Source organism: Protopterus annectens, chromosome 8.part0, assembly GCF_019279795.1.
Source record: "Protopterus annectens isolate FY-2018-M chromosome 8.part0, PAN1.0, whole genome shotgun sequence".
Lineage (NCBI taxonomy): Eukaryota > Metazoa > Chordata > Ceratodontiformes > Protopteridae > Protopterus > Protopterus annectens.
In genome coordinates, this window is record NC_056741.1 from 533,615,673 (window position 1) to 533,631,711 (window position 16,039).

The 16,039-nt window shown below is 45.7% G+C and overlaps 1 protein-coding gene across 1 annotated transcript in view; it reads right to left on the reverse strand.

Annotated features, from left to right (window-relative positions):
• Window positions 1-16,039, reverse strand: part of SETDB1 (SET domain bifurcated histone lysine methyltransferase 1) — a gene marked incomplete in the record, with an annotated part of 3,089,600 nt that overhangs the window by 1,868,916 nt on the left and 1,204,645 nt on the right. The window contains 2 exon segments of the mRNA XM_044080041.1: window positions 9,881-10,071; window positions 10,724-10,797. Coding sequence (XP_043935976.1) covers window positions 9,881-10,071; window positions 10,724-10,797 — 265 coding nt within the window.

Here is a 16,039-nt window from a genome sequence, read left to right on the forward strand (position 1 = left end):
CTGTCGGCAAGAGACAGCATATAGTCTCTCGCGATACAAAGTTGATGCCTGTTGGCTGCTGTGAGGAGCCAGTCGTCTAGGTACGGAAAGACCCTTACGCCCTGAAGCCTCAGGTGGGCCGCAACCCCTTCCATGACTTTGGTGAACACCCTGGGGGCTGAGGTGTGTCCGAACGGAAGGACCCTGAACTGGTAATGACTGGCCCCTAGCCGGAAGCGGTGGAACCTCCTGGACCGTCTGTCCATTAGAATGTAGTAGTACACGTCCTTGAGGTCTACAGAGCACATCCAGTCGTTCTCCTGCATTAAGGGGAAAAAAGATTGTAGACTGACCATCCGGAATTTTTCTTTGGGAACAAACATGTTCAGGGCGGACAAGTCTAGAATGGGCCTGAGGTCCCCCCGTCTTTTTTGGCACTAAAAAGAAACTTGAGTAGTAGCCCAATCCGGATTGGTCTGGGGGGACTCGCTGGATGGCTCTTTTTTCTAACAAATTTGAAATCTCTACGGTCGCCGCCTCTCTTTGATTGGGTGGGACATCGGGGAGGCGACCACATGAGGGAGGACGAAATAGGAAGGGAATTTTGTAGCCTCTGGATATAATTCGGAGCACCCATCGATCGTTCGTGATAGACTCCCACATTGACAGGTGCTTCGTTAAACGCCCCCCCGACTTTCTCCAGAGCTGGACAGTAGGGTAAGCCTTCAGGGCTGTTGCGCGGGTCTCTCGGAAAAAGGCTCCCTAGACCCGAAGTTACGCGGTCCTCCTCTGCCTCTGGGCCGGCGTCCACCCTGCCCTCCTCTGCCTCTGGAGGGTGCGGAGTCCGAAGCTGGATAGGATTGCTGAGACTTGCGGAACCACAGCTTCTTTTGCCCCCTCTGATTCCTTGAGAAGGAACGTTGGGGGCTCGAGAAGCGGACTCCGACGGCAGACAGCATCTTCCAGTCCTTCTCGCTTTGTACTAGTGTATCGCGTACAGTCTTGCCAAAAAGCGAAGAACCGTCAAAGGGTGCGTTCTCGAAGGACGCCTTGAAAGTTTCCGCGAAATTACAAAGACGGAGCCAGGCGTGACATCTCAAGACAACACCTGCTCCGCTGGCCCTTGCGGCTCCCTCCGTAGCATAAGACAGTAGCCGCATGGACGTATTTGAAATGGACTTGAGAGTGGCCATGCTTGTCAAGAACATGGTTTTGTCCTCGACCGACATGGACTCAGAAGGAGCTACAGTGTATTCCTTGATCAAATCCCATTGAAGCCCGATAATATGCGCCATATAATTCAGCGCCCTCACGGAGAAGGTTGCTGAAGCAAAGGTCCGTTTCTCTATACGGTCCAGCGCCCGGGACTCCTTGTCCGGCGGGTGTACCGTGGAGCTCTCCTGGGAGAGTTCTCTTTTAGTGGCAGCAGCCACCAACATGGCATCAACTGGAGACCTTTTGGCCCAAGCCTGCCTGTCTGAAGGGGGGCTAAGGATTTTATCCGGTCGACGTGGGATAGGCTCCATGGTGTCGGGTTCCTGCCAAGCCTTGGTAGTCAGGAGATCTACCAGGGGATCTGCCGGTGGGGACACCCAGGAGGTAGATGGGCCCACTTCAAACGCCTCCAGAAATACGGACTCATCCGAGGAAGGTTTTTGGGCAGACCACCCCCCCTAATACGCAACATTTCCATGATGTCTCCAAAGGAGACATCATCGGGGGGTGACCTTGGGGAACCTTCCCTTTCCTCTAAGTCCGTATCTGTGGTGACGGACTCGGGGGAGTCCATGTGCCTCCTTTTACACGTCCGTTTACGAGGCACCTCCTCTGTGGGACTATCAGAAGAGGGCTCGTCAAGGGCCTCTTGTTCCTCCGAGGGAACCAACTGGAGGGTCTGAGCAGGCTGTCCCGATGGAAGGATGATGGAAGTTAGGTTCATATGCAGTGGGGGGGGGCGGAGGGATCCAAAGCCGAAGTCGGGGACCTGGAAGACCTCGACAGTACCCTCTCCACTACCTCAAACGCTGAGGGAGAACTACTCTCTTCCGGCCAAGAAAGCAGTCTCCTCGGCTCCAAGATAGGGATCGGGGTCGGAACCGAAGCCATCGGATCCGAAAGTGAGGTGCTCTCCGACCGAAGATGCAACCGCTCCCACGGATCCGATGCCCAGCCCACGGCCCTGAGAGCTCGGATCCGAGGTACTCGAGGGTATGGTCGGCGTCGAGAAGGCTTGGGCCACCGGTGCCGACAAAACCCCGGCTCCGAAAGGGCCTGGATCCGAAGACTCCAAAACCCGGATCCGGGTTGAAGAAGGAGAAATCGGGGCAAATATTGAAGCTGCACTCCCCACTGTGGAGGGGGGGGGGGGCAGGAGCACCCCCATCTGCATTTGGGTCTGCAAAAACCGAAGCATCATCCTATCCATGTCGGTGTCGGAGAGAGACCTAGTAGATCTAGAGGAGGTCATAGAGGTGGGTCTGGAGGGCCGCCTCGACGACCTCGAGCGTGATAGGAGCTCCTCCTCCGGCTCCGGTGAGAAGGAAGGAGATCGGAGCTGAGAAGGAGAAGGTCCGGACACCCTCAGAGGTGATTTAACAATTTTTGAAGGCGGAGCCGAGGGATGAGGCTCGGCTCGCCTCTTGTGTCTGTGCTTCTCCCTGTGCTTATCCCTAGAAGGAGAAGACTGAACTTCCTTTGTACTCAAGGCAGTAGTGGGAGGTTGAGTCCCAGCCTGAGTCGAGGGAATCAGGGGTGTCAAAGCTACCTGGGTAGCCTGTACCTTGGAGGGAGAGGAGGAAGAGGCCTCCTCCGGGGGAAGCAATCCCGCCAGAATAAGTCTGTTCCTTCTGTCCCTCACAGCCCAGGGGTTGAAGGCTGTGCAAACCTGGCAGTCTGAAGACAAATGGACAACAACCAGGCATATAACGCACTGAGTGTGGCCATCAGCTGGGGAAAGCTTATGGCCACACCCAGTGCACTTTGAAAAAATAGCTTTATGGCCTTCGGCCATTTTTCTGACACACACACTCACACGCCCAAACACCTAGGGGAAGGGTTTGAAAAAAGAAAACGTAATCCCGAAAACAAAAAAGGGCAGAGAAACACTCACAATACTCTCCTTTTTAAGTTTTAAAGTTTTTAGAAAAATTTCTGAAAGAAAATTATTCACTTCCCTGTCTAAGCTCAGGAGCTCTTCTCAAGATGCTTGTTATTCAAGCAACGGCAAAAACGATCTGAGGTAGTGTGGTGGTGACAGGGGATTGTGGGTAGAGGGGAAGAGCTAGGAGCTCGGATCTTGAAGCTTGGAAAGCTGCCGGTCGGATCAGAGACCCACAGGTTGCAGAACAAATTAAGTAACTACTTCAGATTTTTCTATTTCCCATCCACTCATCAAGATTTCTCTTGAAGAGGGACAGCGAGGTTCTCTGCTTGACATGTATGGGAAGTCTATTCCATAGCATGGGCAGTGTCTCTGGGTTATAAACCTGTCCCTCCAGTACGTTCTGTCGATTGTGGTAATGAAGTTGAGGTCTCTGGAGCACGTGGTGCAGAGGGATTGGGATTTCTTTAGATGTAGCATTTCTAACAGAGCTCGGTCAGACATGGCTTTGTAAATCAAGCAGAGTTCTCAACTAAGTAGGCGATATGAGACAGAGAATAGTTGGAGTTTTCTTTTAGTCTGTCCATATAGGACAAGTGTTTAAGGCCTAGGATCCTCTCTGTGAGGTACTTTTGTGGCCTCTCCAGTTGTTGCAGGTGTCTAGTGAGGTACATGACAAATAGAGAATTGTACTCGAGGATTGGCCTAATGAGGGAAGAGTGGAGGGGGTCACTCAGACAATGCTCCTTCGCTGCCCAGAAAAGGGCACTCTGCCCAGTGAGTTTACCTAGTTAAATAGCTAAAAGAAATTAAAATATACACCTTTTTTAAGCAATATTTTTGTCTTTGTCCAGAATTACTGGGTAAAGAAGTTAAGATGTCTGCTCCTTGTAAAATGCATGGCTTTCTGGCAGACTGCTGTAGACTGCAGTTTAGTACCGGCATGCGAATTTAAGACTGTGCATCATTCAGGAAATGCTTGCCAAAACTAATCTTGCTATTCTAGTAACTTTCTAAGTACATAACAGAAATATTTAACATTTGCTCCTGATTTATGGGTCTTTGTCTCTGACTCTTGAGCTAAGAAGTTGGGAGACATAGGGGGGTGCAGTGAGTTGTGCTGTATCATTCTCACGACAATGAGCTTGAATTCACTTCTCTGTCACCATTTATGTATTTGTTAATTCGTCTGATCACAACCAAACATGTGAATGCACTCAATCATTCAAGGGGTTGTAAGTGATGGTTGTGTGTGTGTGTGTGTGTGTGTGTGTGTGTGTGTGTGTGTGTGTGTGTGTGTGTGTGTGTGTGTGTGTGTGTGTAAAAGTATTTAACTACAGAATCTTAAAGTTGTTATGGCATAAAGGAAGAAAGGACTTGATTGTAGTGAATAGGAACATTATCATACGAGTCATCTTCTTTGGGTACAATTCTTGGCTTCCTTGTTTTGTTAACAGAGTCAGTTTCTAATTTGATCTTCATTTTCATCAACCCCCTTTTTCCCCCGTTTTCTACATGGGGTTGGGGTATCATGTCAACTATCGCTATCTTTCTCTACTCATTGCCACTCTCTTACTTCTTCGAAACTCATACCTGAATGTCGCAGGTGTTCTCTCACACAATCCATCCACTTCTTTGCTGGATGAACTCGTTTCCTCTTACCTTTCTCATGTTTGTCCCAAATCACCTTCACCAAATTTTCTTCTGCTTTTCTGCATGTGCCTGAACCACCTTTAGCTCTTCTGTTTGACCTTTCCTGCAATTGGAATTACTTTGGAGTTTGCTCTAACACCCTAATTTCTTTGCCTGTCCCACAGTGCCATCCTTCCACCAGTGTCAGGCAATTCATCTCCATCATCTCTGTCTGTGACACACACACACACACACACACACACACACACACACACACACACACACACACACACACACACACACACACACACACACACACACACACAACCATCAGTTACAACTCCTTGGATGACTGAGTGCATTCACATGTTTGGTTGTGATCAGACAAATGAACAAATGCATAAATGGTGGCAGAGAAGTGAATTCAAGCTCACTGTCGTAAGAATAGGTGACTCTATTGTCAGACACACTGACGTCCCACTCACCAGGCTGAACATGGAGAAGGTCACTGTAAGCTGCCTGTTGGGTGCCAAGATCCGCCACATAACACAAGCACTCAGGTCACTCCAAAGCAAGTACAAATATGACTCAGTCATTGTCCATGCTGTTGTGAATGACCTGAGACGTACCTCCCTGGACTACATGAAAAGAGACATAGAGGAGCTCTCTGATCATGTAGCCCAGGCCGGTATGACCCTGACCTTGAGTAGCATCTTACCCTCACCAAGAATGATGCCACAGTATAAAGATAAAATGATCAATTTTAACAACTGGCTAAAGTACTGGTGTCACTCAAAGGGGATTCGGTGTCTGTCAGCCTGGGATGAAATGCTCGACAAGCTTCGCTAGGGATGGCTTGCAACTGTCATCCCTGGGCTTTTGAATGCTGGCTAAGGCTCTTGCCACCCCCATAGTGCCTTTTTTAGGCAAGGCTCAAAAGACAAACCCACCTCCATAGACAAAACAAGGAAAAAGAAACTAAGGGGAATGCTGCTCAATGCCAGAAGTCCAAACCTCAAGATGCATGCACTTGATGCTCTCCTCAGTATGGAGAACATCGATATCTGTGCAGTAACAGAAACCTGGTTCAAGGCTCCCGAGAGCACCCCAGCACTACCAGGTTATACCTCATACCATGCTTTTCGGCCCCCAATCTTGGTCCGAACCACAAAAGGAGGGGGAGTATCCATATTCAAAGATACTCTCACCTCCAGGTTAGTGGCACTGCACGAAGCATCGGAGACCATCCATGTGCAACTAACAGTGGGCAAAACTGCCTTTCAGTTTGTAGCCTGCTACAGACCACCCTCCCAAACTCAGGAACCCCACTCGGCTTTCCTGAGAACACTGGAGAATATGAAGGTCTCTCCAAACACCATTATATTGTGTGACTTAAACTACCCAAACATAGACTGGGAGCACTACTCAAGCTCCAACACCCTCGCCCAACGGTTCCTAGAATTTATAAACTCAAATGCTATGGAACAACTGGTTACCACTCCCACAAGAGGGGAAAACATATTGGACCTGATCATCACCAACATGGGGACTATATGTTCCATACCAGAGATATACCCCTCATTGGTAAGATCTGACCATAAATTAATCTCACTGGACATCCATATCCCATCTCCACCCCAAGCTAAGGAAACCACAGTGAAGAACTTCTCAAAAGCAAACTTCACACTTCTCAAAACCGAGGTGGAATCCTTCAAAGCCCCCGGGCCAGTGGAAAATACGGCCTAAACCACAGAATCCTTTACAAACGCATTCTATGGACACCTACAGGAATGCATGGATCATGCTATCCCAAATAAAATCAAGACTCACTCCTCCAAAGGCAGGAGACCTGTCTGGTGGACCCCAGCCATAGATAAGCTATACAACAGAAGGAGGAAGCTACTACATGACAGAGCAAAATCCCAAAAAACGGAAGGCATCTCTGATCAGTACTAGCAAGAAACTACAATCCCTCATAAAATCATCTAAGGCCAGCTTCGAAAGAAAAATTGCACAAGACGCTAAAGATAATCACAAGGCCTTCTTTAGTTATGTCAGGAACCTCGGTGGCAACTCCCAGATATGCTCTGAGTTAGTGCAAAATGATAAAAAATACACTGAACCCACAGATGTTGCCAACATCCTGGCAGACAGGTTCAGTGCAAATCCCCCCCCCTTCCCCCCCAAAACAGCAAATGTCTATCCCAACAGAGTGTAGCCTCCTTGACATCACACATGCGCAGGTGAGAGCTGCCCTCTCCAAAGCAAAAAACACAGCATCAATGGGACCGGATGGTGTCCTGGGCTGCGTCTTACATGAGCTCCAAGAAGAACTGAACCCTCACATAAAGTCACTGTTCAATCTCAGCCTTACTACAGGATATGTACCCAAGGAATGGCGTACAGCAACAGTGGTCCCACTCCACAAAGGTGGTACCACAACGGACCCCGGAAACTATCACCCTATAAGCCTGACTAGCCTGGTCTGCAAAGCTATGAAGCATATCATCATGGAACTCATAAACAAAGACATTGGGAACCTCCAAACACTGGATTCTACCCAATTTGGCTTTGTTAAGGGCAGATCTTGCCTCTTGAACCTGGTCGACTTCTTTGAAACAGTCACCAAGGCCATAGATGAAGGGATATAGTCCACACAGCCTACCTGGACCTTGCAAAAGTCTTTGACACAATACCTCACTCGGGCATCATAAATAAGCTCACCAGCTTAAATATCAACCCCTATGTCACAAGATGGGTTGCAAACTGGCTCAGGGATAGAACCCACATGGTCAGAATTGCAGGTACCATGTCAGACTCTAAACCAGTTACAAGTGGCATCCCACAAGGCTCAGTCCTGGGACCTCTCTTGTTCGGTATATATTTCTCTGAGGTACAGGCTAACATGGGAGGACTATGGCTGACCAAGTTCGCAGATGACTACAAACTGGGTGCCATAATCGACTCGCCAACTGACACAAGCATCCTCCAAAAGGGTCTCACAGAGACGGAAAACTGGTGCCAGAGCCATGACCTAAAGCTAAATGCCAAAAAGTGCATAGTCATCCCCTTTGGGAAAAACAAAGTGCCCACAAATTACCACATAGGTGGTAATCCATTAAGTATAGAAGAAGTAATTAGGGATTTGGGGACCCAAGTAGATATCAATCTCTCCTTTGACAATTACGTTGCCAAAGTGGTTAGAAAGACCTTCTATATAGCCCACCTTATCACGAAAGGGTTCACATCTAGATCAAGAGAGGTCATTGTGCCCCTCTACTCATCAGGCCCATAATTAAACACAATGCCCCATTTGGGATGTACCTTAACCAACAACTGCAGCAACTGGAAAGACCCCAAAAGTACCTCACCAAGAAGATCAAGGGACTCAAACAGATGCCCTACGCAGTTAGGCTAAAGAAACTCCAGCTCTACGCAGTTGCTTACCGCCTACTCAGAAGCGATCTGTGCCTGACGTATAAAGCCATGTCCAACCCAGAATTAATGGACATGCTCCACCTCAGGAAATCCAAATCCCTTAGAGCTATACGCTCCAGGGACTTAAACCTCAGCACAGAAATAAATAGGACATGCTGGAGGGACAGATTCATATCCCAGAGGCTCCCCTCACGCTGGAACAAAATCCCAATCCATGTTAGGCAGAGCCCCTCAATGACCCTCTTCAAGAGAAATCTTGACGAGTGGATGGAAGATCATAGATTTACCCCTGGGATCTCTTCTGTGTCCCTACTAGACAGAGGCACAGTAAACTAACTTTAAAAGGGCTATCTTCTGTGACCTACTATACAGAGGCACAGTCAACTAATCTAAAAGGGTGGCGAAAGCCAAACACACTCTGGCTAGGCTTATAAATGCCCTAGGGCAGATAGCCTAGTATCAATCTATGAATCACTTCTAGCTTCAGCTGCTCTGCCTTTACTGTCCAGGTTTCCGTACCATATAGTACTGGTGGCATCACTGCTTTTACACTTTACTTTTCAGCCTCATTGACATTCTTCTGTTACTCTTCTGTCACACACCACACCAGACGCATTGTGCCAGTTGGCTGCAACCCCTCTGATTCTAGATTTGACCTCCTTATTCAGACTTTTTCTCAATGACCCCTTCCAGATACCTGAAGCCTTTAACCTCTGCCACTATTTTACCATCCATCTCAATTCTCAGCTTCTACTGATTTCCCCTGTTTGCTGCCATTACAAACTGTCTTATCTGTACTCAGTTTCATCCCACATGCCTTTAGTTTTGCATTCCATTCCACTATCCTTTGCTGAAGTTCTTGTTCAGAGTCTGCCTGTAATGTCATATTGTCTGCCTAACAGCAATTTTGTTGAGCTGTTCCCTCCAACCTGTTTGCTGATAAAGTCTATCACCAGTATGAACAACAGAAGGTTCAGAGCTGAACCCTGATGCACACCCACTCCCACCGGGAGCCCCTCTATGAGACTCAACAATAATCGTACTTGAGTCATTGGGTCCTTGCACATAGCCTACACCATATCTACCAATGTTTCTGGGACTTTGAAACACTGCAGGACTGCCTAAATCAGCCTTCTTAGGACCTTGTCAATTTGGAGTCTTTCTTCATCTCTAGCTTCTTCTCAACCATATGTCTCACAGCAAACATTAAGTCTGTCATGCTGCACTGTTTATCTCCCACCTTACTTTCTACTACTCCCTGCATTCATTTATCAATCATCCTCAACAGAACGTTCATGCAATATGGCAAAAAGGTGATACCTCTGTACTCTCCACAGTTGTGAACGTCCCCCTTTATACTTGTACATTGGCACTAGTATGCTTATTCTGCAGTCATCTAGGATGTTTCTCTCCATACAGATACACTGCAGAAAAAGGGAAACTTACTGTCCAAAAAGAAATTTGACAAATCCCCTACTGAGCAGCAATGAATACTAAAAAAAGACATGAATGTACAATATACAGCTTAAATATGCATTGACCTGAATCTTCAAATTTGCTTAAAAGTGCAGCCATCTATGGTAGAGCACATTAAAATGCATGACACGCATTATTATCGACTTACTACAGAACACAACAAAGTATTTGTCCATTAACAGCATTTCTACAGAACTATGGCAATAATTCCCTAACTTCATCCTGTTTTTCAAAGTAGTTTTAAGTGTCTCATACCAAGAAAAGGATTTTGACAAGGCTGCCATCCACCTCTTCCACTCTAGATTTCCACCAGGTCCCCTCCCATTCAGTTTTTATCAGCTGCCCAGTCTTTAGCAACACCATTGGCCTGTTTGGGTAAGCAGTAATATACTCATCTATGAAATCACGGCAGGAAACATCTTCGATATCTTCCCATGTCTTCTTCACTAAATTAAATAAAAGCATGAAAAACAAATGAACATCCATTAAGATTCAAAGTGTTGACTACCTGAAACATGCTATATGTACTCAGATGTGTGTCTGTGTGTTTTGGAAGTGGCTGCACATAAGAATGGCAAAAATCAAGTAAATGGTAGCAATCTATGGCTTGAAAACTAAGGCAAACTGGCTGTAAACTAATCTCTAGACTGTGATTCAACAAACAAGAGGGGAAATATTAGATCATTTTCTCAGAAACTCAACTTTTCCAAAATCTGTGCATGCCCACTGGGCCACAGTGATGTTGCAGTAACTAGGTTACCACACAACTGCATACATGCATTACCGAAGACAAATGCAAGCAATCCATGAAGTAAAATGAAGTAAAGAAAGTAAATAAGATTGGGTTAGTCCACATCATCAAAATGCAGCTGAAGTAAGCATTTGAGTCAAACCAATAAAGACCAATATCTCATACACCAATGAAATCATACTGTAGAGGGCAGTATAAAAAAAAAAAGGCATGCTAAATACAACACACTCAAAACATCACATTTAATCAACAATGCATGTTTAAGCAAAAGACTCGCACAGTACTTCAGAAATAAATAAGCACACACACATTTGTTAATGTACTACATCTGTTTATGTGGCTCTTACATGGTCTACAGACTGGATACAACTCTGCCTGAGTGACATAGGAGGCATAACCATCATCAAAGAAAATTAGGAACCTGAAACAAACACAAAAAAAGTGTATTACAACAGGGAAAATTAAACTTTACCACACTTCAGTCAAGCTCCTGTTCCAATATGTGAAACATTCAAACTAGTACAATAGGACTGAAAAGGACTAAAGTGAAAAATTAAAAACAGAATACAATAAGCAGCAAACATTCATTTTTCAGCACAATATCCAAAATTAAATTATCTGGTTCCAAACAATAATACACACATGCTCGCACACAATCTATACTGTATAATCTATATATGCTAAAATAAGATTTGATGGATTGAACAAAACATTCACCAAATCTACTGAGACTCAAAGAACTCATCACCTGCATAAAAGCATTTAAAAAAGGTATTTTTGCAAGTGGTACAAGACCCCCCTTGCAACTTTAAATATACTAACTCTGAGGTTGCACAACAGTCAAAGTAAAGACCAAATCACTTAACTCGCTGTCTTCTGATCTCAGCACACACTCAGAATGCCATCCTTTTCATTTTTAAGTGAACTGCACATAACTATCTACTGCCATCACTTAATTAGCAGTGACATGCACTCAGTGATTTAAAAAGCTGCAAATAAAGTTCAATACTCTTAAGCATATCCATTATCTGCATTATCAATAAAACATGTCCTCCCCCCATACACACACACCCAAATGCACATACACAAATACAGTCAAATCCTACAATGACAAGACAAAACCACTAACACTTCTCATTTGCACAGCTGACATATACAAATGGTCTTCTACATCCAACATAAAGAACAGTTGTGTAAGAACTTACCATAATCTTAGATGTCCTTCTCTTCCATGTTGCAGTATTCATAACAGTAAGGAGATGGCTGCCTGCAGCTCCAAACATCCAGCCAGTATACCAAAGTCTTAAGATAGGGCGTATGTGCGACGTTGCAAGTCAGCCATAAACAGACGTTGGCTATAAATGTGACGTCTGGACGTACCCAACTCAGAAATGACTGCTGCATACAGTAGTACCCTTGGAATGCTAGAAGAAAAGGAAAACTTTTCAGACCCACATATACCACCAGTCCAGGAGGTATGCATATTGTAGGGGTATGTAGCAACTGTTGTGTCCTATTTGGATGTAAGGAGGCAAGGAAGTCCCACACAAAAAAGATAAACATAAGAAAGAGGGGATAGTAGGGGGGACTGAATACTACAACATGGAAGAGGAGGACATTCAAGGTTATGGTAAGTTCTTACACAACCATTCTATGTTCTTCTATTCTCGTGTTGCAGTATTCATAACAGGTAGGAGCCTGGGAGGCAGGTTTGATGAGACCTGTAAAATAGACCTTGCAAACCCAGCTCTGGCTCTAGAGATCAAGTCTAGTTTGTAGTGCTTGGTGAAAGTATGTACATAAGAACAAGTGGCCGCCTACAGAATGGAAGCATAGTAAACACCCCTAAAAAGGCGGTTTATGATGCAGCTGCTCTAGTACAGTGAACTCTCATATTGGAATTCAATTCTTTTCCATGAAAGGAACAGCAAAAAGAGATTGCCTTAGAAATCCATGAGGCAATTGTCTGTTTTGACACTGGCTTCCCCAAGGCCCTAGTATGGAAGGAGACAAAAAGCTAGTCAGACTTTCTAATGGATTTGGTCTTGTTCAGGTAATACCTTAGTTGTCTATGAACATCAAAGGAATGCAAAGTTCTTTCTGATGAGTTTTGAGGTTGAGGGAATAAAACAGGTAGATTAATGGCCTGATTCAAAGACAGCTCATTAACCACATTAGGCATGAAGGAAGGACTGGTCCTGAGGGAGACCTTGTCTTTATGGAAGATAAGGCAAGTAGGAGTCATCATCAGGGCCTGGATTTCCAAGACCCTCCTGGTGAAACTGAGGGCTACCAGCAGTACTGTTTTCGAAGTACATAGTATAAGTGATGCTGAGTGGGCCAGTTCAAAAGGAGGCAGTGTGAGTTTTTCTACACAAAATTAGATCCAATGATGGAGGGATAAGTCTCCGAGGGGGTCTGATATGAAGAACCCCTTTTAGGAAGAGTTTTACCTCTAACTTAGATGCCAACGGAGGTACCAAAGGAAGGCAGGCAGAGATGGCTGGCAAATGCACTTTTACAGATGAGTACGTCTGTCCTGAAAGCAACAGCTCACACAAGTATGAAAGAATTACTGGTAATGGAACAAGAAAGGGGTCCTGTTTGTTCTTGGGATACACCTGGAGAATCTTTTACATTTTGATACATAATTTCTCCTGGTACTAGGTTTCCTGGCCCCCTGCAAGACATTGGTATGTTCTCTGAATACAGGTGTCTGAAGGTAATCAAAATTCTATCATCTATATGGTCAGTTTGAGGTTGAGCACCTGAGGGTGGAAGAGGGATCCCCAGTCTTGTGTGAGTAGGTCGAATCGGTGAGCTAACCTGTGGTGATTGCCCTTGGGTAATAAGTATAGTAGGGGAACTAATGCTGTCTTGGCCAAAACGGGGTCACCAGCAGGATTTTTGGTTTGCCTCTCTGGATTTTCAAAAGGACTTTTTTAATTAGTGTGAAGGAGGGGGGCATAAAGAAACATCCCTGCCCATGAAAAAGAGAAGGCATCCACCTTCCAAGCTTGTGGATGTGAGTTTCTGGTGCAAAACAGAGGCATCTGTCTGTTCTGGGAGGAGGCAAACAGATCTGCCTGTGGAATACCCTACCTGTGAATAAGATCCAAAACACCTCCCTGTGAAGCATCCATTTGTGACAGGGTCTTGAAGTTCTGATGAGGGTGTTTGCCATCACATTCTCTGCTGAAGGAATGTATATAGCTTGTAGGTGAATATGTAGTTTCGCCGCTAGGGACTAAATCTGAATTGCCAAGGTGCAAAGTGGATAGGACCTTGTCCCGCCCCCACTTGTTGATATACCACAGAACAGTTATATTGTCGGTGACCACCTTCATAGTGCCAAGAGAAGGGACCCTCAGTTCTTTGATACTGATGTGGTCCCTTTGTCTCTGGGGAGACCACTCTCCCTGAAATTTGTTCTGGTTGCTGTTGTTTTCAAGAACGGCTTCCCCAACACAGACCTGATGCATATGTGTAGAGGTGCTGTGAGGGTGGAGAGAAAGCACAGTTGTGTACACTTACCATAAATGTAGATGTTAGAGCGTATTCACTGTTGCAGTCATCACATCTGGGTTATCCCTGTCAGGGTAGCCCTCGGCTGGCCCCAATATCAGATATTTCTGCTTCGGCTGCTGTCACTTCAGGACTGACGTCAGGTCGTCAATAGTATAAAGTAAGGCAGCCGATGCCATTACATCAGTTTTTCTTGCCCTAACCTGTCAGGAGCCCCCAAGTAGGAGCCAGGTTCTGGTGGAAGAACCCCACCAGTAGAAAGTAAATACCAATATGTCCCTTGTAAGGAAAGAGAAGAAAGGGGGATGGAGGGAGGGAAAAGTACAGTTTTGTACCTACCATAAATGTAGATGTCCGATAGATATGCAACTGCAGTCATAACATATGGGTTGTCCTGCCTCAGGCAGCCCTCGGTCGGCCGGATTCCAAAGTCTGGGTCCGACGCCATTTTCTTCAGTGTTTCTTGCCCCAGATGCCAGGTGCCCTCCAAGGAAGGCTGTAATCAAATTGGAAGGAAAAAACAGCATTCCAAACAAATAAGTAAGCAATAAACAGATACACCATAACAGATATCCCCAGCTAAGAGGAACAGGGATAGGAGTGGACCCAAGGCATAGAGGGGTATGGAGGGAGGGAAAATCCGACTGCAGTTGCATATCTATCGGACATCTACATTTATGGTAGGTACAAAACTGTACAAGTCCTTCAAGAATGCAACTGCAGTCATAAAATATGGGTAGAATACCATAGCTTAGCTGGGGGAGGAGGAATGCTCTAGGAAAGAGATGGTGTGGTAATCAAACCCTGCAGGACTGCCGAAGCAAAGCCTGCCCTGGATCTGGAGTATAGAGGGAGATTGTAGTGTTTGGAGAATGTATGCACGGAGCTCCATGTAGCAGCTTCTAGAATGGCCTTTGTAGGCACCCCTCTTAAGAATGCTGTAGAGGTGGCTGTAGCTCTGGTGGAGTGTGGTCTGACATTGGCTGGAACACTCTTCCCATGGAAGGAACAACAAAATCTGATGCAATGTCCAATCCATTTTGAAATAGTCTGTTTTGAAATTGCTTTTCCTTGTAACTCCAGGGGCGTAAGCTACAAAAAGTTGATCAGACTTCCTACTGGTCTTGGTTCTGTCCAGGTAGTAGCGAAGTTGTCTGTGAATGTCCAAGGTATGTAACAGTCTTTCCCCTTTGTTTTCAGGATTGGGGAAGAAAGCAGGCAGATGAATAGCTTGATTTAAAGAAACCCTAGATACCACCTTTGGCATAAAAGTAGGGTTGGTTCTGAAGGAGACCCTGTCTCGGTGAAAGATTATGAACGGTGGTATTGCCATTACGGCCTGCAGTTCCGAAACCCTTCTTGCTGAGGTAATTGCCAACAGGAAAGCTGTCTTCCATGAGAGGAATTGTAAGTCCACTGAAGCTGCTGGCTCAAAAGGAGGTAGAGTCAGTTTTTCTAGGACAAAGTTGAGGTCCCAAGCTGGCACTGGAGCCTTTCTTGGTGGCTTAATGTTCTTGATTCCCCTAAGGAATTGCCTTAGCAAGGGATGTGAAAACACAGGTGGATCAGTGTTACATCTAGCTGAAATAGCTGAAGCATGTATCTTTATGGAAGAATTTGATTGTCCATTCTGAAGCATATCTGCCAAATATTCCAGGATGAGTGGGATGTTCAATAGTGATGCATCATGACCCTTGCTGGTGTTCCAAATGCTGAATCTCTTCCATTTTGCCAAGTAAACCTTTCTGGTGGATGGTCTTCGAGCTTCTGTTAATATCCGCTGAACTTCCTTGGAGAGAGATAGATTGAGGTTATTCATGGGATCTCCCAGGCTGTCAGCTGCAGTGTCTGAAGGTTTGGATGCACTGTTTTGAAGTTGTGCTGAGTCAAAAGTAGGGGCCATTGGGGAAGGGCCCACTTCTTGTTGTGACATATGCTCCGTAGTAGCGGGTACCAGTGTTGTCTTGGCCAGTCTGGACCTATTAGGATCCCCTTGGGTCTCTCTGCTTTGATCTTTAGTAATACTGTGGTCATCAGTGGCAGAGTTGGGAATGCATAGATTTTTAGGAAGTTCCAGTTGAATGAAAGAACATCTATTTTCCAAGCTTGTGGATGGTATGTCCTTGAACAGAATTTTT